Genomic DNA, 24077 nt, shown 5'->3' with positions numbered 1-24077 from the left:
TTGCAGTGACCTCGCAGACGGCCACTGGTGCCCAGCGCCGAGAGGAGCCGCTCCGTGGGCATGGGCAGAAGGACAGAGCCTCTCCAGACCCACAGCACTCCTTGCTGGAGGCACTCTCCTTGCTCGGCAGCGATGACTGGTAAGAAAGGCCTTGTTCACTCTGTGTCCCTCTTGGCATTAACGTAGGTTAGAATCGTGTCTTGCTAGTACCTCTGAGCCCCCAAGAGCCCAGAGTGGACAAAGGGCACTCCAGAGCAGTGAGAGGATAAAGATTTGAGAGCAGCCTTTTCTTGGCCTTGCTCTGCAGCACTGCTCCAGCTGCAGCAGCTCCGTGCTGCTTCCTCGCTTTGCCTGTTGTTCCATGGAGCTGCAAAGGAAACCTTGAGGGGATGGCAGAAGTTTTGAGTGTAGAGAGTTGGGTGCCTTGGGCCACTGGCCCAGTGGGACTGAGTAAGATTCCTCTCTGCCCCCACTGCTGACAGCAATGGCAGGTGACAGCGTCTCCCTGTGACCTCCTGCATGGGAGTCCCAGAAGCAGCTCCAGGGAGTTCCTCCAGGGACTTGTGCTGTCCAGTCCCTCAGCCTGTCATTACTCCTGAAGGGCTCATGGCAGAAGAGAAGGAAAAAGAAATGAAATCCTCTAGGAATCTTGCACTTTTGGAATTCAACTTTTTCCTTCTCACTGCTTCATATGGGCCTGAGATGTTTTGTCAATACTCACCATGTGTCCCAAAATTATACACAGGCAGAAGGAGGCCCAGAGGTGATAACCCTACAAATGTTAGGTGATATTGGTTTTCTTTTTAATGTCTTTTTGATCACTCCCTGGTAGATGCTTCATTCACACAGGGGTAAGGACTCCATACACACTGGGATGAGCATGAAAAATCTGCCACGATGCATCTCCTTGTGCAGTCACCTTTGTTTTGTCCTTTCTCTTCTGCTTTCTCTTCCCTGTTTCTCTTGGGTGTCCTGTGAGGTGCAGAGAGCTTCTGCAGGTGTGGGGGATCCGGATGACGCTCAGGGGTGCCAGTGGGATCAGTCACCAGCCCTGTGCTGCAGCCCTGATGCCTCACATTCCTTCCTGTAGCTGAGGCCCTGCACAAAGTGCTGAGAGACAGAGTTGTTTGCACCTTTTAAATAACACGTTGCTGTTGTGGGGGTTGTTTTAGGTAGGGGGTTTTGGGAAAAGCCAGAGTTTCAACAGTTCTTGCTCAGGGGTGGAATCTCCTGGGACATCCTGGTGCTTTTTTTGTGGAATATGTGAGGTGGAGTGGAGGGGGTGACAGAGAGAGGCCTAGATGGCAGAGGGGAAACTCAGCTCCAGAGTGCCAGTGCAGACTCTCAGTGCTGAACTGCCTGCTGGGGCTGACAAAAAAGGAAAATGCCCCAATAACATCTCGGTGGGACTGTGTCTCAGGGACAGGCACAGGGAGGTGACAAGAAACAGCAGTTTGGTCTGGTCTACAGCTTCTAGGAAGCAGTGCCAGGGGGGCATCATGTGCCAGAGATTTCAGAAAGGCTGTCTGCTTAAATGGCCACTCTGAAACCCCTCTACTCACCTCTTGGATTTGTGTAGGCTTTTGACAGCCACATCATCCTGTGACAACCTTTTCCACAACTAAATTAAGTACTCCTTGAAAAGCACCTCCCATTGTTTGACTGAGCTGCCAGCCTGATAATCTCAAAGGGTGCTGCCTTGGTGGAGAGAAAAAATCAATCTTCTGCCTTTCAGGGAGATGAAGGAGAAGGGACTCTACAACATCAAACACCTGGCTGGGTCCCATTCAGAGGTCCTGCTGTGTAGACTTCATGACATTTGCTTGGCAGTTACCAACGAGGTGAGAACATTGTTCTGAATTGTCCCACATACTTCATACATGGTGTGTAGAGTAGGTATGTGCTTGTTCATCTCCATGTGTGCTCAGGGTCTGCCTTCATTTCTGCTTTTAGACCTTCTATTTCTAATTTCTGTCAGCTATCTGTGGGATCTGTGGGTACATGTAGCTGTATTTACTGGTAGGTCGGGTATCTGACACGTGTCTTTGAGTGTGGTGCCTTTATAATGCAATGTGCAAATGCAGAAACTGAGACACTAATGAGGTTATTTGCCAGAGTCCCAGTCTCTGCCCAAGCTGTAATTCAACACTGCAAATTGGTCTCTGGGTCTGAGCCTGTGTTTTCTGTTTCCTGGCTGAGTGCTTCAGCTGCTGGTGTTGTTTTTTGAACAGGAGCACCTGACTCTTCTATCTTTATGATTTGTGCTTTTATGATTTGAAAGCAGCCCTTGCTTCAGTTTTCTAGTCAAAGGGCTTAAAATCAAAGCTGTGAACATTTTAGAAGAGTTAAGTAGAACACTTGAATGAAATATATTTTTTTAGGCCTGCAGTAAGCAGGTGTGAGACCAGAAATTGGTGCCAGAGTAAAAGCCTTTCTGTGCTTGTGCTCTCCTGCTCTTACTGTACTTTGATGTTCCTCTGGACACAGTGGGATGTGTTGTCATTTTCTGGGACTTCTGTTGAAGGCAACTGGTTTTCTTTTCAAGGTGATTCTTATGTTTCCCCTCATGACTTGTCCAGGTGGCCAACCTCCGTTCCAAGGTGTCCTACTCTGCAATTGTCACTCTGGGAGAGCTCTTTGTGACCTTGAAGAAGAACATGGACTCTGAGGTGGATGAGGTTGCTCGGGTCCTTCTGCAGATGGTGTCCAACTCCCCAGAATTTGTTCAGAAAGCAGCCAGTCAGACCCTGGGGATCATGGTGGAGAATGTGACTCCTGCACGAGCAATGACTGCTCTCATGGACATGGGAGTCAAGTAGGTTGTTCTTCTTTTAGTGACATTCTTCACCTTCTAGTGTGTGGGAGGGAGAAGGGATGAGACAGAGAATGGGAATGGTGGGAGGGAAGGGTCCTGTATGCTGCATCTTCTGTGAACTCAGTGACTTCATTCACCAGTCAACGTCATTTCTCTCTTCTTGTCACCTGTTTCTGCCCTCCTGCAGCCTATTAGTTCTCAGAATCCTAGAACTTTAGAATATGGGGAGTTGGAAGGGGCTCATCAGGACCATTGAGTCCAGCTCCTGGCCTTGCACAGAACAGCCCAAGGGTCACACCAAGTGCCTGAGATTGTTGTCCAAATGTTTCTTCAACTCTGTCAGGCTTGGTGCTGTGACCACTGCCCTGGGAGCCTGTTCCAGTGCCCAACCACCCTCTGCGTGAAAAACCTTTTTTCTGATACCCAGATGAAAGCTCCTCTGACTCAGCTTCCTGCTGCTTCCTGGAGTTCTCCCAGGCTGTCAGATTTTCCTAGCTGTGGTGACTGGTGGGGAAGTGAAAGTGCCTGCAAAGGCTGAGGATAGAGCCTTGTGCTTTTGTGGCAAGAGGGACAATTGCAATTGCAGCTGTGAGTGGTGTTTGGTATTTCACAGCACTAACCACAGGGGCCCTGGGAAAACCATGTCTCCTCATGATGCCATTAGCTTGAGAAAGGAGGAGGGTACTTGCTGGGGCGTGGAGCACATGGGGGACAATCTGCTGGGTGTGGCACAGCCTGCACAGCAGGTGCAGCTCCTGCCAAAAGGAGTCTTGTATGACTGTCCTGGCCATAGAACTCTACTTTCTATTCAAACTCATGTTTCATGTTAGCCTTGGGATGATGAATCACTTTAAAGGCACCTCCACAGCCTGACTGCCATGGAACAGTTGAAGCACATGCTGCCTTAAATGTTGGTGCTGGGCCTGGTAGTTCCCAAGAGACACTCTCTAGAACAGGACAGCCTGGCTAAACTGCCTGTCCCTCCTTTCCTCAGCTTTGGAATAGGGTAAAACATTCAGATGTATCCATTGCCAAGCCTCACAGAAGAAACAGGCTGCATTGCTGGATATTCTGCAACTTCATGGCCCACAACATGTTTTCCCTGCATTTGTTTCTTCCCAGAGGTCTGCAGATTTGGGGATCGTGGGTGGAAAGAGCCTCAGTCCTGCTGCAGCTCTGTGTACTGGGTGCCCTCTGATGGGTCAGCATGAGTTGTCTTTAATTTCTAAATCATTCATATGTAATCTATTTCCTTAATCTTTCTCAGAGTAAATACTGTGAAAGGAGCTGGGTATCAGAGAGTGCAGGGAGACTGAATTCCTCCCTCTGCCTTGCAGGCAGTCCTTCTGTAGAATGCTAGCTTTGTGTTTACCTGAGTTCAGAACCTTCTAGCGGTGTCTAAAGTTGCAGGGAGAAGGCAGGCCTCCTTCCCCCAGCAAGGACAGGGAGCAGGCTCTGGCCAAGGCCTGTGCTGCTGCTGCTCCTTCTCCCTGTGCCCCAGGGTTTGCTCTCTCCTTCCCAGGAGCCGCCACGCCCAGGTGCGGAAGTGTGGGGCCGAGCTCCTCCTGTCCCTGATGGAGAGAACTGGAGTCACAAAGCTGGCAGGCACAGCCAGGGCTGAGAGGCTGGCACACGTGGCAGGGAAGCTTGCTCAGGACTGTCACCAGGACACAAGGTAATGATCCTCATTTCACTTCCTGAAACAGGAAAACCGTTCCCTGTCTGGCCATAAAGGAAAAAGCACAAAAGATTGGAAACTCAAGGCAATAATAAGTGACCTCAATGTGTGGATAAGGGTCATAGAATCACAGAATATGCTGAGTTAGAAGGGTACTATCAGGGTCATCCAGTCCAGCTCCTGGCCATGTGCAGGGCACCCCAAGAGTTACTCCATGTGCTGAGAGCATTGTCTAAATGCTTCTTGAGCTCTGTCAGCCTTGGTGCTGTGACCACTGCTCTGGCTTGCTTGGGCAAATGACTGTACTGGGTAACCTGAGGTTGGCCAGCAAAAAGATGCATTGCCAACTTCCTGTGGCTTGAAGGATTCTTTACTGAGATCAAAAGAGCTCAGATGAGCCAGTCCAACAGTTTTCATTGTCTTTAGGTGCACAACACAAAGCCAAAGTGTTGGCTAATATTCATCACTGAAGGATCCCAAACATCTGTTTCTCATTAACTTAATACATTCCTAGAAATATTTCAGGGGTCTTTAGACAATGTATTCACTCTTTATAAAACCCCTTCTGCAGATTTCTAGAATGTTTTTATCTGTGGCTCAATGACCTCCAAATTTCTTCTTGAAGAAAACTGTGATTTCCTAGTGGCAAAATCAACCCAAACCACCAAAATCCTCTTACTTTGATGATGAAATTCCCATTAATAGCTGCCAAGAACACCAGAGCAACTAGCTGCCCCTGTGCATACATATAGTATAGAATAATCAATAGGATGCAGGAGGTGTTTTGTCCTGGATTCCCTGCTAGTTAAAGAAAGGCAAATTATTGTGCAATGGCAGCAAGACACTGCTAATAGGCTCTGACAACAAAGCAGATGTGTTTTGCTTGTTCCCTGGGATCCTTTGATCCCAGAGGAGCACACCCACATTTTCAGAGTGAAATGGTATTTTTCTGTTGCCCCACATTCTCCTCTTGCCTCCTGTGTTCATCTGACAGCACTGTGCAGTGTCAAGTGGAGGTAAATCTCCCTCTTTGCTGAGTAGGTAATGCCTTCTTGTGCAAGGATTGCACATGATGAATTTAAGGTATAAGCCTCTTCTGTTCACACTCTTCCTTTGTTTGTTCACTTTTCTTTCCTTTCCTCCCTTCCTTCCTTAGGCATTATGGACAGGAGATGGTGAAGATGTTGCTCAATCATCAAAAATTTAAAATGCTTTTGGAACGATCTCTTTCCACCTGTGACCTGGAGGATATTCTGACAAGAATGAAGAAGAAAGTAAGTGCTTGGCAGTAGAAATGTCTCCTTTGTGCAAGTATTGCCACTGCTAATGTGAGATCAAACATCCCCAATCTGTCTTGATCTCATTCTTCTTCTACTGAATAATTTTTCTCCTGGGAATGAGGTGTTAATCCTCAGCCTGTTCATCTGCAGACCACAAAGAAATTGATGTTATTAGGGAAAAAGTGGGGTTTGGAATATTTTCAATATCATTCACAAAGAAGAAAGGGAAAGAGAACAAATGGGTTTACATTTAAGTGTAAGGCCCCACCATGCTCTCCCTCCTCTGCCCAGTAAAGCAATTAAGTGAGAATAGTGCTTCTGAAAAGAACAGAGTCTTTGCAAAAGATACTGGAAGTAGTAGTACTAAAAATTTCCAAATTTACAAAAGATGGCCAAGTCAATCCTAGTTACTACAGTTACAGTCTTTTGGGAATACTGCCCTGCTGTCAAGCTCTGTGGAACTGGAAAAAGCTTGGTGAATTCAGCAGCATCCTGTGGAAATTCCTTTGTTGTTTTTTTTTTTTTTTTTTTTTTTTGTGGGGGGGGGCGGGGATTTTATTTTTTTTAATCGACATTACAGAAGGGAGCATGCCTTTGTTCAGGCAGAGGGAGAGTGAGTGTTGAACCAAATCCTTCCAACACAATGGGCCAATCCCCAGAGAGTCCATTTTTTTCTGTTGCTTCTGTTGTTTACGAACACTCGTTGCCTGCCAGTTTGCATTATTCCCATTTATGCTGAAGACTAATGAATTTGGGATTTTAGACTGCTGCTCAGTCTGGCAGCACCCATAACCTGCCTTGGGCTATTGAAAACAAAGAGTTGGCATCACTGAATCCCTGTTTCCATCTGTAAGTTAGGAAATGTTTCCCTAAGCCTTGGTAGCAGTGATCCTGGTTCTAACTTGTGTTTTAAACAGGGAATTTCCTATTTTATACTCTAAAGATTGATGGGGTTTCTCTATGTCTTTGTAGGGGATGGAAAACCAGAAGGCTGAACGCCCATCTGTCAAGGAGCTGGTGAAGAAGAGGAACGATGGCTCCAAGAAGCCCCAGGCCACATTGTCTTCTAGCAAACAGTACTGAGCACTTTATTCAGATGTGACAAAGCACATGACAAGCTTTACATGTCTCTTCCTCAGGAAAATCTTTCTGGCAGAGATGGCCAGTGCCACAGATTGTTCTCTTTCCCTACAAATGCTCTATGATAAAAAAAGTCTACTTCTGCATTAGGCTGAACACAACTTCTCTGGAGGGGTTTTCACAAAAATCGGGAGACAAAAAGACCCCATTGGTTACAGCTCAGATGATCCAGTGCAGTGACAAGGGCAGTGTTATGGAGGCTGTGACAGGGCCAAGTTTCTGCTGCCTGACTTGGACAAGGAAATTCAACCAGGGCTTTTTTTTCATCTGAGTGGAGTCTTTTCCACATGGGTGTTTTGATGAGAAGTCCCAGTCTAGAAGCAGGATGCCATTCCACAAAGATGCAGTTCTCATGCATGTGGTTTGGCCTGGCTGAATCATGGTTTTCTTACCCTGAAACAGGATCAAGTTTGAGTAGTAAGTAGCAATGCAATTCCTGATCAACTTCAGGCAACAGGTGTCTCAATGTGGACTTTTTGTCTTGATATTCCTGTCCTTCATATGATTTGCTTGATGGAGACAGCATGTTTGGTTTCTTTTGTCCTGTGCTGCAATCAGCATTTAAGACAGGAATTTGGTCCTTGCTGTCTCTTCACGGCAGTTGCAGAGCTACTTGTACCTGTTCTCCTCTGATCACAGAGGGGATTTATTTAGCTCTGTCACGCTCAGCAGTGGCAGGAAAGTGACCACATGCCTCAGTAGCATAGCTAGCATCTTTCCATGCTCATGGAAGAGACAGGTTGATCCAGGAGAATTGTTCCCAGTGGGGTTGTTAAGCTGTGGATCTAGTCTCTAGGGAAGCAAATGAAATGTGAGCATAGTTCTGGGATGTCTGGCTTCTGTTTTTATCTCTGTTACTGGTTTTCTGAATCCTTCACATATGGCCCTGTTCATCTGTTCAGATGCACCTGAGCTATTTTTGCAGATTGTCATGCCTGGTTGTAGAGACACTTCTCCGGAGTGATGAGTTTCCATGTTATAAGACACACACGTCCCATATGAGGAGGCATTTAAACTTGGAAGTAGTGTCTCTCTTTCTCCACAAAGCAATGTGAACTGTGTGCCTTGGCAGCCATCTGAAGATAGATCAGATGCATCTCTTGGTTTTCCTGAGTGAGCACTGGCAAGAATGTTCCTTGCAGATTGTCTCCCAAAATGATTGTCATTAGGTCCACGTTGTTTTTCAGAGCCTCATGATTTTCCAGCTTGAAATCACATAATGAGGAAAGCTCCTGAAGATGTTTTGCTCACAATTAACTGAAGATATTATCACCGACAGGTCCTAATTTGGATTTATTTTCCAGAGTGAAATCTACCTCTGATGGATGCCTCCTACACCGTGCACAAGCCCAGGTCACGTTACCTCCGGTTGAGGAAGAAACGGAGCTGCTCCAGAAGCTTTACAATCTCCTGGAGGCCAAGGGGTTTCAGACGCGCATGGAAGGAGTGTCACTCCTCCAAGACTTGTGCAAAACTAGCCCCCAGCTCATCTCCACTAACATTGTCCAAGTATGTAGGGTATCTTCATTGCTCCTTTCCTTTAGCTCCTTTCCTAAGCCTGTAGCAGTAAAGTTAATTCAGTGTGTCTTGGCATTCCATCCTGGCTGTTTGGGACATGCTGGTCCCTCTTACCCAGGCAAATTTAATTCAGGTCCAGGCTTCAGGACAAGTTATTTCAGTCCAGCTGTATACGTCTGGCAGGAGCCTATTGATGCTGTTCATCAGATGATGACAGAATTTTCTGCTGGTGTGACTGCTGCTCTCTCCTACTCCCAGCTGGGTTAAGTGAAGGCAATCCAGCCACTGAAAGCATGGCAATTATTCTCTAGACCAAAAATGGGTTTACCTAGGGAAGAGAAGATCAGACTGGGTCGGTTTAAACCCAGGTTTTTTTAAGAATACTTCCATATACTCCATCTAGTCTTGCCCAGGCACAACTCTGGCTCTCATTTCCATCCTTGTTCCTATTCCTCTTGGTAAAAACAGAGCTCACCCTTCTTGGGGGGTCTTTTTTTCTCCTTGGAAAAGGAGGAAAACAGCTAAGGACTCATCTCTGCCGTCTCCTCCCAGTAGCTGCTTTTCCCCTTTCTCCAAGAAAAGGTGCCTGATGATGTGTCTGTCAAGGGACTGAAGCTGCTCTAATGAGAACTGTACAGCTCATTAAATTCCAGAAGTCTACCTGTTACTTAGAGAAATGCTCTGCATCCTGGAAGAGTTGATCAGAGCCCTGCACTTCTCCAGATACTGCTGCTGAGACAAACAAAAGAAAACTTATATCTCCTCCAGCCGTAGTTTTGGCTAAATCCTAATTGCCCTCAGTACTTGAGGCAACTGTATAGAAAACCGGGCATTGTAAACATCTGCTTCCATACTTCTAAAGCAAAGGTAGTCTTTAGCATGAATAAATTGAATGGATTTAATGATTTATAGATGAAGAGAAATACCATAGGAACTGTGCTCTCCCCAATCAAACATCTTAAAAACAGAAGAAAATCTTTCTAGCAGCATGAGGTTGCACCACCATTCCAGTGAGTGGCCCACAGGAAAAGAGTGAAATTGTGCAAGCAAGTGCTGACCTGACAGAAAGGATCACTCTCATCTTTTACATTGCTGACTGCTACATCCACTCTTCAAACAAGGACATGTGAATCCAGCTTTCATGTTGTTTGTTCTCTTCACAGATTTTTGAATATTTTGTCCTGAGAATATCTGACAGCCACAAGAAAGTGAAGCAGAAGGCGCTGGATGTGCTGGCTGAAATCACAGGCGTCCTGAAAGATGCCTTGAACCCGGTGATCATTGGTTTGGTGGAAGGAATAACGAAGAACCTGAACTCCAAGGACCCCAGGGTTCGTGCCGCAGCTGTGAAAGCGCTGGAAGAATCCATTGCTCATTTAGGTAAGGCTGAGCCCTGGCATGGACTCTCCTCACCTGTGTCTCTGTCTCTCCGACACAAGAGAGTGCTGAGTGCCTTGATAGCTGCTGTTGTCTGTGGAAAGCTCCAGCTGGCATCCCCCAGAAGCTGTGCAGGTGCAGTCCTTATGCACCCGTTCCCCAACAGGCTTGAACGTGATCAGCATTTCCCAAAAGTCCCAGGAGCCCTTGGCTCTGTGCTGCCTGTCTGAAGAGCAAGTCCCAGACTACAGCTTTGCTACAGTTCAGAGGCAAAGGGGGTTTGGAGTTTGCTTGGGCCCCGTTTGACTTCCCAAATGCTCTTGGCATGAAGGGAGACTGACCCATCAGAGCTCCTGCAGAGCAGCCACCGGGAATGCTCTACATGATAGGCATTAGCTGCCTATTTTCCCCTTTTCTTCTTTGTCTTGTATTTTCAAAGGGGAACTTAGGATTCCCCAAGTTCATTTCTTTATAACAAACAGGTATAAACCCAGCTGTCAATGATGCCCTGTTCCACATGTTGTTTTGCATGGGGCAAGATGTCTACAGCAGTTAACTACATAGGCAAAGGCTGCTCTCAATTCCTTTGCCACACAGATTTATGTCAGCTCTGAAAATGCCACACTGAGGAAATGTGCCTGAAAATAGGAGTGTTGAAGAGGCAGGTGTTCAAGGGGAGTTGCCACTTTCTCCTCCTCAGCTGCTCTGTGAACTCAGGAACTGCCTGACTCGGTGCCTTTCTGTGTCCCAAGTATGGGGTTCTTCCTTTTTGCTCTGGGATGCAAAATCTTTTCACTGCGTACATGCGACTGAACTCTTGATGTCCCTGATGGGAAATGTTTTAACATAGCTCCTGATACAGCAGACAACTTTGCATTTACAAATGTGAAAGGAGAGCTTTTCTTTTGCAATTTAAATCCCTGCCAAGCAGGCTGGAAGGAAAGAAGAAAAGGATTCAAAAACCAGCAGAAATGTACTTTATTTTATAGAATGGGGTTGCCCCTACCCTTTCCCTCTGCACTGTCCTTTCTCCTATGGTCTCAGAAAAGTGAGCAGAAACATGTGTTTCACTTGTAGATAAAGTGTCACTGCTGAAGGAGTTCAGCTACCAGTGGAATCAACTGAGTGGCCAAGCTCTGCTGGATGTCACGGAGTGTATCACAGGTATGGCCTCCCCTTGTAAGCCAAGAGGTCTTCCCAGGGAGTATTTACAGGCAATGCCTGTGAACAGACAGCAGAGTAGCTCCTCCAAACCAGGAGGTGCTGAGCTTGTCCCTCCTGCCCAGTGCCCAAGGCAGGTGTATTTGGCAGGTTTCCCTGGCTGCTGCAGAGCTGTGCAGCACCTGAAATGGGGGCAGAGCTCGGCCTCGGGGCTGAGCTCCCACTGAGGCATCTCAGAACCCAGCTCCAGGAAAGGGAGGGACTCAAAATACCCCAGCTGGCTCCTCTCTTGGAAGCTCAGGGACATCTGTCATCTTTTCGGGAAAATGGTGGCAAATGCTGTTTCAGGGGATCAGTTTGTTTTGTCCTCACAGAACTCTTGTTTTTCTCTTGGAAAGCTTTGAGGCTGAACTGTGCAGAGCCTGGGGTCACAGCTTAGGTCAAAACTCAACAGACGTATTAGAGGCAGGGATTTAGTGCAAGGCAGCCTTTGGGGGCAGAGGGGCAGAAGCAGAGTGCTGAGGCTCCCTGCCTGTGCTGCCAAAGTGGCACTGGACTGAGCATTTCAGGGTGTGCAAACACTGTCTGCCTGTGTCAGCACTGTCCCAAATGTTACAAATGCAGCTGATAATTGATTCCTCAGAGGTGCTTGCTATGTCAGCAATAGCCAAGGAATGGGAAAATTATAATCCCAATATATAGTAGAACAGACTATTGATAGCCTTGCTTTAACTGGGGCTAAAGCCACTGCTAATTAGGCCAACATCTTTGAATGCAAGGTTTAATACACTTTGTGTCTTCATTGGGAATCTCAAAAGGGCATGTTCAGCGATTGGGAATGTCAAAGGCCCTTTAAAGAGCTTTGAAAAAAGTAGATCTCCAGCAACAGGGAATTTAGTTTTACAGATCTTTTGATCTCTTTTTCAAATAAAGGAATGAAACATAAATTAGGACTACTTTAGAAAAAGTAGATGTTCTCTCTGAGATTCAGTAGGAAGAGACAGCTGTTCCTTACCTTCAATAGTCACCAATGTCTTTAATTGTATTTAAACTCAAATGAATTCCCATGTTAAAATGGGTATCATAACCCTTTTCCTGCTTAGCACAATTGGGGTTTGGGTACTTTCAGGAGCTGTTTTAATATTGATGACTGCCAGTGGATTAAAAGCATAGAGAAAATGAAGTCTCTTCCACCACAGAATAATAAATGGCTACTAGATAACATTTTGCCTGATCAGAAAATAAGAATGGTCTCCAGAGCTTTTCAGGATTTGATCTTTCAGCCAAATCTGCCATGCAAGGAGCCTGTTGGTAGTAAATTTTTGTCTGTGTTTGACATAGTTTGGTTCAGAAAATGAGCAGAGAGCAGTTTTCAGAGACAATATGAGAAAATACTTGTGTTTTGGATGAATTTCAGTCCCTTGTGTAGCATTTTGCTCTCTCTATGCCCCTACTTCAGTGGACATTATAAGAAAAAATGCCATTAAGATTGGGAGGGGAAATGGCATTAAAATGTGGAGATGCTCAAATGCCACAGCAATGGGGTCTGGATAATTCTCTAAGGCACCCTGAGGTTTGAAACAGCTGCTTGTTGGAAGCCCCAGAAGCATTCTGCCAAAGACACCAGCTAGTCACTGATGTTTCCAATCCAACTGTCAAGCAGCAGCCGTCTCTGGTAGGCTGGAATTTTGAGGTGTGTTCTAATCCTGCCCTTTGCAGTGTGCCACTGAGCAAAGGGAAGAGCCAGATTAAACATGTGGCACTTGACATCAAAGTTATGAAAATGGAATCATCCCTTTTATTAGAAATCCCTCCATTTCTTCTCTATGGTGCATTTCCAAATCTTCAGTGTGGGTTTAGACAACTTCTTAATGGAAATAAAAAGCAACTGGACATTTCATTCATTGCTCATGCAGAAAGTGATTGTGCAATAATTTAGTAAAGGTACAAAGTCTGCCACAGGGACAAGGCTGTGGTTGGAGAAATTAGTCCTGAGGGGTTGGTGGTTCTGTTTCCAGGATGATCAGCTGCTTTGCCCGTTTCTGGATCATGGGGCTCTGTGCTATTTTGCTGATCTTAGCCAGAAGGCTTCCAGTTAGCAAGAGCAGAGGTAGATCCCTGTTTGCATTAGGCTGATGGTTGAGAAGCTGTGTCTCTCTCCCGGCAGTGCTTGTGGAGTGGGTTTATGCCAGGAGCCCTGAAGTGGTCCAGCACGACGCCCTGCCCGTGCTCTGGTCCTTCCTGGAGAACAAGGCGCTGCCGGTGCGAAGCGCCAATGTCCGCACTGTGGCCACCAAGCTTGCCTCTGCCCTCCACAAGGTGATGGGCACCAAGCTGAAGAGATGTGCTGCCAGCCAGCCTCCACATGTGCGGGAAAACCTCTCCAAAATGTTGGGCTGGTGAAGGCATGATGTTCTCCAGAGAGATGACAACGTGCTGAGTTGGACACCTCCAGATCTGCCTTGTTAGCTGTGCCAAAAGAGACCAAATGCTAAGGAACGGTGTGCACCTGCCCCCTCTCTCTCCATCGCCCTTCCTAGTCATGGCATGGGGGGCCTGAAGCAACTCCAGACTGAGGAAAAGGTGAAGGCTGATCATGACTCAGCCTCACACAGAGGTGAGGGGGAGCTGGGCCAATCTCTGGTGGGAGGAAGGGTCTTGTGGCAGCCCAGAGAGCCTGTGCACATTGCCAGGGAACAGCTGTGCCCTGCATGTGCCCCTGCAATGAGCTGTGCTGCTGCCAGTGCCTGTGGAGCTGGAGGGCTGCTCAGCTGTGGGGCAGGGAGAGGAGCAGGAGGGTGCATGTGCAGCTGAGCCATTGCTGGAGAGCACAGGGCTCTGGGCTCCCTGCTGTCCCAGGGCAGCCCAGAGGCCAGGGTGCTCCTGTGGAAGTGGGCCAGGGTTTTACCTTGTCCTGCCTCAAGTGCCTGCCAGCAAGAGCATGTTTCCCTGTGCAGCTCTTTAGAAGTTTGCAGGAAGTCTGTCCCATGAGATATGGAATTTAGCTGCTTTAGGTTTGCATTGTGGCCCCTGTTAAACTTTGTGTCTCCATTTTGCAGATCGGACTGGTTACAGTCTTACTGAGAAGGTTCCTCTGGACAATTCCCATGGTGCCTTACCCACAAAGTCCTTGCCTGCTGTACAGAAGAGCTCTCTTTTCTCCAAGTTCAGGAAGAAGCTGCTGCCTGTATGAATATTGTTTGAAGAATAGGATTTATATGTTAGGTTTTGTAGTAGATGTACATATGTTCTGATCCTTAGATGTAGTTTTGAATAAATGTGTTTTGATTGTACCTTTAAATCTTGATTACATATTTTTAATTGTATATATTTTATACTGATGATGAAAAAAAAGTAAATAAATAAATTAAATTTAAATAAACCAGGAGAAGAATGTGAGACCAGGTCCTGCTAGCCTAGAGATTATGGGAGTGCAGCTCACTCAATGAGCCAGGGTCCCACCACATCCTTTCCTCCTCACTGGGCCTCTCCTCTTCCTCTTTGGCCATGTTTTCTTTGTGTCATTTGTGCTGCTCTTTGTTACTTGGCATTATGACAGGGCCACCTGTTGACTTATTTGGGGGACAATGGATCCAAAAGATCCTGTATAGTCAAAAGCTTTCTACCTAGGCGTGTTCTGTGCTCAGAAAAAGCCTGAGCAAAGAAACAAAGAGAAATGTGCCCAAACCCCAAAGCTTTGCTCCTTTGCAATCTCACACAGATCTGGCTCACAGGTGTCTTCAATCACAATTTCATAGGTAAGAAGAATTCGTGTCTTTCACTGGGAAAAGATGCACTGATTTGGAAAAACCGTCTGTATGTATATTTACCCAGGACAGCAGCCCAGCTGTGTTGTTTGCACCTTGTTTGCAGAAGGATGAGTGCACTGGGAGGCCAATAACAAGTGACAAGGGTTCCTCAAATCTGTACCGCAGCCTGGGTGCCATTCAGCCCGAGCTAGGGGACAATTTGTTCATCATGGAACAGTGCTTGCCACTGAAATGAATTCCTGCACAGCTGGAAGAAGCAATTCTGGATGCAGCTCCAGCTGTTGCTGGGCTGCATGATCATTGACAATGCTGCCTTTCCAGAAATTATTCTGCAGTTTCCTTTCATAGGCATTTGAAGCTTTTGAACTTCACATTGCAATTTGCTTTGCCTTAGGGAAAAACACTTCTAGGCCCAGTGCAAAATGTAACCTTTTGCCAGCAAAGTTCTCACGGTTGCCACCTACTGATGTTACAGAAGAAACGGCATGGGAATGTGTTAATTAGGTTTTCTGAAAGAAAAATTCTATGTCACCTGGCTGCATGTGTTTGCTTAGCTATGGGTCTAGTCCTGGCCTAGTAAAGCCCAGGCAGGGTGGCATGTTGCTGGGAAAACTAGCCCGTGAGCTGCTGGGGTTGCCATCACCAGCAGAGTGAATGTGGCCTTTGGGGATTTCTATGGAGACAAAATTAGGGACCTACTCAATGCCACAGTATTCTCTTAGATCTTTCTATAATGTTCTAGAAAAGGCTGTGAAACTTCACATCTCCTTGCACAGCCACTGTTTGAATTGGGGCATTTTTGTCCCTCCTCAAAGTCATTGCTCTTGCACACCAGAAACATGAACATCCACCAACAGGAATGATGCACGGTCCTCCTGCTGCTGCTTCAGAGCACTGGGAAGTGCAGACCTGGGTATGACCACCATGAACACTCAATTAGCATTTCATGCTCCTCCAAGCTATCCAGATCTCAGGGCTTTTTGTTTCAAAGCAGCCACTGTACTGGCTCTAGGGAAGAACAGGAAATGGGAAGCAGCAACTGCCTGCCTTGCAAGGGTGTAGGGGAAGACCGCAAGTGTCTGCATCAAAAGATGAATGGGAAGGGTGTAATTGCCAAAGCAAAAGCCTCATTAGGATAGCAGGATCAGGTCTTTACTGCATGCTTGCATGAAGATCATTTGGGACCTCCTTTTTTGTATCTCATGCAGAAAAGGAGCTCTTAATAATACCATGCTACTTAAAAGCGCATTGGGATGTAGCTCTGTAGTGGTTCTCAGTGAAGCAGACTGCCTGCTTTGTCACTGCCAGCCCTGGTGAGCCTGCGAGGGATCCTAGTGTATCCCATGCCTCCTTTGCCTCCAAGCAAAGCTTGCGTTTCCTTCTTAGTGTAGAGTAAATAGAAGAGTAATAAAATGGACAATTAAACTGACCACTTTGGAGGATATGCTTATGCTTTCACATGTCAGTTCTGTACCTCATGCTCCCGAGGCCTGTTACTCATTATGGAATATTTTAATAAAAAACCTCAGTTCTCCTGTTGCATCTGAATAAAATTGCATAAAATCACAGAGAATTCTGCTGGCAGGAGCAAGACAAGAGCCTTCCAACACTCACTTGCAGCAGTCCTCGATTTTTGCAGCCCATTGTGAAAAGCTGCTGTAGACTGAGTGTTTGGAGTTGGTTTGGGCCTTTATGAAAGATATGTGGAACAGAGTGCAGGGCTCTCCTAGCAGAAAACTGTTTGTCCAAGCCCAGGGACATGGTGCTGGCAGAAGTGGAGCAGCCCGGCTCCCAGCCCAAGAGTCTGTGAGCTGAGCCACGCCAGGGAGAAAAGGCACTGAGGGGCTCCAGCCCAGCTGCTTCACCTGCTGTGACTGTTCCATGGAGCTCTGCCACTGGGAGAAAGTCGATGCCAGACGAGCCAGCGAGCTTTCATCAGCTGCTAGAACTACTCCATGACAGCTCCTGTTCTTCCTGAGAGAGATCCCGGCTCCACCTTGTAACACGTGTCATAGGGGGATCTGTTTGTTAATAAACTGTTGGGGTTTTTTTCCACTTTCATCTATTAGTCATAATTTCCTATTCCTGGAAAGGGATTGTTGCAACAGTTTAGAGGAGACAACTTATTGCACAGTATCCTGTTTTAAGTTGTCTCAAACTCTGTGAGACAGATGGCTTCACATAGGAGCATCCCCAAGGCTGCTGAGGGAAAGGCACAGAGGAAGACAAACTGAGTATTTCTGAGGGAAATCCCTTGACACCAAACCAACCTGAGTTGTCAAACAGTGGACCTGCCATTTTGAGACGGGGGAAACCTTTCAGTGTGTTTGGTCCAGGCTGGGTTATGCTCAAGGCAAAGGAGTGTCAGTGCACTTGATTCCTTCTCTCCTCATTGTGGCCAGCACGCACAGGAGCCCAGAGCTCCTCCAGAAACCATCACAGCACTCAGTGAGAGAAAACTTGTGCCCAGTTCTCACTTAGAACTGTGGTGCCCAGCATTCCACCGCACTGGAATGAGGAACTGTTCCAGCTCTTTTAGAAGGAGCTAAGGAAGTTTGGCCTTCAGATCAGCTCCTTCCTAGCACTTGATTTGCTGCCCTGGGTAAGCTGCTGCTTGTGGCAGCACTTGTTTCACAGCTGACAGCCCTGCTCTGATGGCGAGCAGCCATTGCAGGAGCTTTTGCTGGTGACATTGAACATTTCAGATCTTCCTAAGGAAAGCTCAGGGCAGAACTTGTCAAAGGAGCATTGCCTGGGCCATGCTTTTAGAATTAGATCTTTCCTCCACTGGCATTCATGTCCAGGGGCCTGTGACCCCAAGTGGGCTGCTGCCTCCTAAAATCCCAAATGCCACAGGATGTCTCCCAGACCCAAGCTTCCAGCACCTCCAACTCGGGCTCCCCTGGCAGTGCCAAGTGCCTCTTGCAAAGTGACACCATGAAACTGGGGTGGTGAGTTTTGTTTCCAATGGAAAATGGCCTGCATTCAGCCAAGGGGCCTGTGGCCCCAACTAGTCTGCTGCCTCCTGAAATCCCAGACGGCGCAGGATGTCTCCCAGAGGCAACCTGGTACCACCTAAAGCTCATGCTGCCCTGGCAGTGGGAAGCACCTCCTGGAAAGGACATCAGCAAACTGGCCTGCTCAGTTTTGTTGCCCATGAAAAACGGCTGGCGTTCGTGTCCAGGGACCTGCATCCAGCCCAGGGTCCTGTGGCCCCCCATGGCCTGCCACCTCCTAAAATTCCAAATTGAGTGGCATGGGGCCTGTGCTGCAACAACTCCCCTGGGCCCTGGAGTCTCAGACCTCAGGCAGGCACCAATGACCAACAGGGAAAGGCAGGCAACAGGATGCTTCTTGCTTTAGCAAAAGCCTCAATCCTTTATTGTGCCAGCGACCAAGACAAGAAACAAGGGGGTAGTCATGGGTTTTATATGACAGGCTAGGGGTGGCATTTAGGGTCAGGGTCCAATAGCAGAAGGAGCAGGGGACTGCAAATGGGTGAATCGAGGAGGACAACCAATGGAAAAAACTAAGGTGAGCACATTGCAGTAGAATTGAAACCAATGGGGGTACAGGAAAGGAAGAACATTCTGGAGCCATTCCTTCTTTGACAAGATGGAGTGGAATGCCTTTTTCCGGACTTCCAGGGACATGCCCCACAGGGTGGAGGGGTGGAATCTTCTTTAAATCACACCCCTCAACCGATGCTGTCTGTCTGGGTAGAATCCCTGCCACCTGGGGCAGGGGCACTACACAACTCCCTCTTTTTTATTTCTTTTAGAAACAGGAGAACAATCTTTAAGTTATGGCCCCAGAATACTCTTCAACTTAAATTCCTTCATACTTACGGGGTAACTTCTAGAGGCATTAGGACAACTCATAAAGGGATTCCCAGGGACATAATAATGAACAGTAAAACACTATTAACAAGACAATGACAATTATAGAACTGATAATTTTAGCTAAACTTCAGACAATAAAGAATCTTAATGGAAAGATTAAACATGAAAGGGGTACACACAGGAAATTAATTTTGAGATATGTAAAGATCGAAAGGTATAGGTAAGAAAATAAGTTTAATGTAATAATCAAAGTAACACTTAAGGAAAGTCGTTTCTTTCATTTCTTTGTTCTCAACTTAATGCCATTAATCTAAGTAAACCAGTCCTTTTTCCTCACTCTCACTGTCTCTCTTTTCTTTTTCCTTTTTTTCCTCTTTCTCTTCCCTTTAACAGTCTTTCAAGTATTCTATACTATCACTCCTTGTCTTACAATCAGACAGCTTACACACACCTTATTTTCACTTGCTTTTCACTCTCATTAAAACTTCTCTTACTTTTCTACTAATGAGAATTGTAATTTAACACATCAGGTGCAAAAGTAAAACACACCATTTATAAAAACACAAAATAAAACTCATCATTTGTAAAAAACTTTTTCAACCAGTGAAAAATCAAACATCAAATTAGACACTGTTATGGTTTGAGTTTGAGGCTGGCACAGTGCTAGTGCTTCTATGAAAATACATTTTCTTGAGTGGCTTCTGTGCAATGTGATCAGGAACAGAGCAAAACAGGTTTCAATTTAGGAATAAAGGAGACAAACTTTATTAACTTGCAGCATTTAAAAAGGAACAGACACAAAACTAAGAATGAAAACTTTCCCAATACATCCCTCCTCCTCCCCCCCCCCCCCCTTTCCTTCATGGCATGAAATGACACCACAGATTTTTACATTATCATCATCTCTCAGATAATCAACTTTTGAGTCTATCATCACCTTTCAAATAATCAACTCTCAAGTCTATCAGGGAGAGAGGAGTCTCCCCTTGCATTATAGGCTTCCCCCAGAAACACAATTGGAACTTCTTGTGTTTCCGTGTCACTCGTGGCACTGCTCGGAGAACATCTGCTCTCATGACTTCTTCCCTCCATGTCCAGTGCTCTCACTACTGCACATGGACCAGAACTGCCTTTAGGGTTCTTCTTTTAAGGATGCCCCACCTAGTTCTAACAAAAGCAGCAGTCTCTTAACTTCGGGACACCAGTCCTTCCCAAATTTCACCCCCTGGGGCCGAGGGGCCTCATAAACAGAGATCTTCTTCTCTGAAGACAGAGGGCATCTCACACCCTCCTCAGCTGTCTCTGTTCTTGCCACTGCTTCACTGTACTCTCTTTGGCTTCAAGGCATTGCCTCCCCCTAAGTGCAGTTTCTGTGTCACAGGAAAAACATAGGTCTGTCCATGGCCATATAAGAAAGAGTCCAGCTCAAGGCAACTCTATTATTTCTTCACACTTAGGATTCTTCTCACCTCTTGTAACATTTCTCACTTGTACTCACTTTCATCACACTTGCCCACTGCTTCATCTCTCTCTCCTCATTCAGATGCAGGAGGATCAGTGTTTGTAAGGTTCTTATTCTACAAAGGGGTTAAAATTTTTGCCTCTGTCTGCCCAGAACTCCCACGGCTGCTGGGCACTTTTTTTGTGCCACATCCCTTACTTCTCCTTCTGGCCAGCTGTGCTGTCAGGCTGTGATATTGAATTTTAAGGCAGCACAGGCACTGGCTCTCTCTCTCTCCTGGGGAGTAGGGGGTGGCTCAATGCTTTTCAGGGCTGTTCCACTTTTTCATCTTACAAGGCCTTCACCTCCCCTCCTTTGCCTGAAGCTCCGGCCTACTTCACCCAGCCGCAAGGCTTCGCCTCCCCCACCCAGCCCTGGCTGGGTAGGGAAGGTCTGACTTGCTTCACGGACTGGGACCAAGAAAGTTCTCTTAGGAGTTCTCTGCTCTTTTCACCCCTGGTGTTCTCAAAGGCACTCCATACCTTCAGTGGCCAAGCTAAGTGCCAATATTCAAATCTAAGCACTGATTGCTTTAATCACAGCTTCCCAAAAAAACTCACTTCCTTCTTAACCTATGACAGACACATACTTTTACAATATGATATTTTCTTTCTGCGGGGTTCCTTGCAGAAAGGACAATAGACAGGGTATAAAGAGTGCATTCTAAAAACTCGATTTTTCCAATTAATTAAAATAGAGGCATTTAAAGATTTAACATGAATAATGGGAGTTAGGATTGTTTCTGTCATATTAACTTCTTGTAACTTTAGTTGAGAACTATTTACATTTTTGTATATATTAAAATTGAAAGAGATAATAACAGTCTGTAAAAACTAAATCAACATTAACCAACAAAATAATAGTACTGGTATTGAATAGCTTACATCACTTCAATTAATACTATTAAATCAAGTTACTCCTTTTTAATGAAGAGTGGGGATCTGTAAAAGGTTAATCAAACAAACATATATTCAAGGTGATCTAGAACTTGGTTAAACTTAAAATTATCTAAATACAACTGAAAATATATTTACCAGGAAGGAGGAATAAAAGGGGAAGTGTTATGATTTCTATAGAAAACTTGTACAGTTACATTAATTTGCTGTCTGGAGCAGGCTTGGTGCTGATTTCTCCTCTGCTGGCGGCACTTGGGAGCTCTAGGTGTCAAACTTTGTTGAATGCAGTTTGCCACAGCATGCTGGAGATGCCTGCCACTGCAATCCATGGCGGTGGTCACTGGTGCAGGCACAAATTCATTGAATATGAAGTTTCTTTGGGGAGTCCAGATGGCAATGGCTGCATTTAAAGGAGGCTCTCGACACTGGAACACATGTCCCAAACTGTCTGATGGATCAGCCTGGCTTTACAGGGGCTGTATGGTGCTGGTGGAGGCAACTAAGGGGGAGACCCTCTCAGGAGAGGGAGTGGAAGCCCTGATGTTGTATGTTGGGTAACTGTAGCAAGTTGTCTGGGGGTCCAGTAGGGGGGTTATGGGCGCCACCATTTTGGCGGAGTAAAAAAAAGAATGGTTTCCGGAGCGGGGTCTCTGGTTCCATCTTCCCTAGAAGAGGCGTGCCCTATGGTGGAATGGTCAGAGCCTCCAGAGGTGGTGCATTCGGGAGAAGAGGCAGAGCCAGAGGCGAGATCAGAGCCAGGAAGAGAAGGTGAAGACCTGGAAAACAGTTTCAAGGTGGTGTGACCATTACCATCTTGAAAAGGAGGGTCTGGGATGGCATGGCCAACACTACTCAAGATCAGGGACTGGGGAGGGTATGGGAAAATAAGAGAGGGGCAGAATAAGGGGAGCTTCACAGAAGCTAGAAGGGGTTTTATGGGAGACGTGACCAAAGGCAGGAGGCCTCGATGTGCTGCATGATGGTGTAAGGTCTCTTGGATGGCAGAGGATATGGGCAGCAATTCAGGTGCCATAGTGAGTGTTCTTCACACAAACTAGGTCCCAAAAGTTGATGGTAAATATGGAGTCCTGCAGATGCACCAGGAAAAGTGTTGTAAAGCCACCAAACAATTCTTTTCAGATCCCATTTAGAAAACTCTGTCCCTTAAGAATCTAAAAATAAATTAAAATGTTTATAAATGTCCTGTTCTTCCTTTGTAATTATTGTTCCCATCTTTATCTTTGTCCCTGTAAACTTTCCCCCACGCAACACTAGGACTGGGGGTTCCTGCAATCTTGGCCTGAAAGCTCTTGGGGATGAGACCAGGGTCTTCTTTATAAAATTGTCCTAGCTTGACAGCACTTTAAAAAAAAAGACTTACGGGGCTGTTGGTCTTGACCCGGTCTCTGCTGCCTCTGATGCTCAGCTCTTCTCCTTTCTTACCAAGGGGAGCGTGTCTGGTACACTGGCAATCAATGATCATCAGGGCCTCAGGGCCCTTAGCATTGCTGCCTCACGTTGGGCACCACTTGTCGTGCCGGGTGGCTGTCTAGAGTACCTTCCCAAAGAAGTGTCTTGGAAAAGACTCCTCAGGAGCACAAGGCACGACTGCGCTCATGCAGGGTGATTTCTGCTCTTCTGAGATCCAGGCGACGCAGAAAGAGAGATGGGGTCTTTGTGTGGGGTTCCAAGGAGAGCCTTCATTGAGCTGCTTCTTCACGAAAGTCTGGGGACTAGGAGCCACTCAGGCAGGGAAAGCACAGCTTTATATAGGGTTCTTGAGGGGCGGGACAGTACACCAGGGCCAATGGGATGAGGGCACAGGGGTGGTGAGAGTGGGAAGGGCCAATGGGATACATTGAATCTGCATATCACAGCAAGGCATGCTGGAAGAAGCCTTTCTTCTCACCTTGACAAGAGTGGTTATTGCTTGAGGGGTTTTCCATCCAGGGGACAGTTGTAGACTTTTCCCTGTTGGCCCACTGGCCTTCACAACTCCACTACCTTTATTCATTAAAAAGGTTTCTCCCATGGCTTTTTTACAAAAGCGTAAAAACCATGAAAATGTAAGCAAAACAAAAAAAAATTACAATTAAAATCCACAAAATGTTTTTAACTACATGTCCTGAGTTGACTATATAATGCTTTTATCCCCAATCATCTTGTTCTGTTTATACCAAATAATAAGTTTTACACCTTTAAGACTCTCCCAGACAGTGAAGAGGGGAGGGAAGAAGCGCACAGTTTGTTTTCAGACTGCTCTCACTCCTCCACATTCCTGCTCCTGAACTGTGTTTTCTGCAGATGTACAAACAACCGGACAGAACTCCTTTTTACCCTTTTTTTTTTTTTTTTTACTTTTAGTTAGTTTTAGCTAGCTGAGGCAAAGAAGTTCCCTAGACTGTATTTTTTTTTTCCTTTTCTCTTAGACCGGTTCAAGCCTGCTCTAGACTGAACACCCAAAAGAACACCAACAGCTCCACCTGTGGACCCCTGGCCGTGCCTGGGCCGCGGCGTTTCCAGCACCAGAGAGACTGATCAAAGACTGAGTGAGCCGAGCGGCAACTCGGGGAAGGGACTGTTCTGAGTTTGCTTTTTTTTTTTGGAGGAGTGAGAAGTTTTATTGTTTAATATTGTTTGGGTTCCATTGTTTAATAAACAGGTTTCTTTCCACTTTTTCTCCAAAGAAATATTTTCTCCCGAACCAGTTAGAAAAAAGAAAGGCAATTGAATCTGCTTTTGTAGAGAAGCCCCTTTAAGAGTTATCTCCCAAACTTGCCCTAAACCAGGACAAATACAGGTAGTGGCGCCCAATGTAGGGCTTGAGAAAGTAGAAAAACCCCTTTATTGATCGCAGGTTGGTTATGCTTGCTGTGTAGTAAGTTAAAGTACCCAGTAGCCATGTTGTTTGAACTTGTAATGTCTCTTGGGGAGGCCTTTATGTGGCTCTGGTCTCTAGACCTTTTTGAGGTTTCAATACCTTTCTGGTCACTAAAATTATTGTCCCTATCATGTAGTTTTTGCAGTAAAAAGACACGGATTAGATTAGCTATTGTGCTGGCCTTGGTGATAATGATTTATAGGGCGTTTACAAAGATA

General features: G+C 46.2%; 1 protein-coding gene and 1 long non-coding RNA gene across 2 annotated transcripts; both read left to right on the top strand.

The window, feature by feature from the left end:
- Positions 1 to 5457: 5457 nt before the first annotated feature.
- On the top strand, positions 5458 to 11084 carry LOC135278349 (TOG array regulator of axonemal microtubules protein 2-like). Its single transcript, XM_064384907.1, has 4 exons — positions 5458 to 5767; positions 6746 to 6849; positions 8218 to 8422; positions 9595 to 11084. The coding sequence occupies exons 1-4, from the start codon at positions 5666 to 5668 to the stop codon at positions 10036 to 10038; spliced, it is 855 nt and encodes a 284-aa protein (XP_064240977.1). The 5' UTR covers positions 5458 to 5665; the 3' UTR covers positions 10039 to 11084.
- A 123-nt stretch (positions 11085 to 11207) lies between these two features.
- On the top strand, positions 11208 to 14262 carry LOC135278350 (uncharacterized). Its single transcript, XR_010345864.1, has 2 exons — positions 11208 to 13586; positions 14029 to 14262. It is a non-coding gene; the product is annotated as an uncharacterized LOC135278350 (long non-coding RNA).
- Positions 14263 to 24077: the final 9815 nt, after the last annotated feature.

Source organism: Passer domesticus, chromosome 11 (genome assembly GCF_036417665.1).
Source record: "Passer domesticus isolate bPasDom1 chromosome 11, bPasDom1.hap1, whole genome shotgun sequence".
Classification (NCBI taxonomy): domain Eukaryota; kingdom Metazoa; phylum Chordata; class Aves; order Passeriformes; family Passeridae; genus Passer; species Passer domesticus.
The sequence above is the reverse complement of the archived record's forward strand: the minus strand, read 5'-3'. Positions and strand labels throughout refer to the sequence as shown.

Excerpts from the sequence above, each read along its gene's own strand:
- LOC135278349 (XM_064384907.1), top strand. The coding sequence starts at position 5,666 with ATGGTGAAGATGTTGCTCAATCATCAAAAATTTAAAATGCTTTTGGAA. Across the intron at positions 5,768-6,745 it reads TGACAAGAATGAAGAAGAAA|GGGATGGAAAACCAGAAGGC; the intron begins GTAAGTGCTTGG and ends ATGTCTTTGTAG. Across the intron at positions 6,850-8,217 it reads ACATTGTCTTCTAGCAAACA|AGTGAAATCTACCTCTGATG; the intron begins GTACTGAGCACT and ends TTTATTTTCCAG.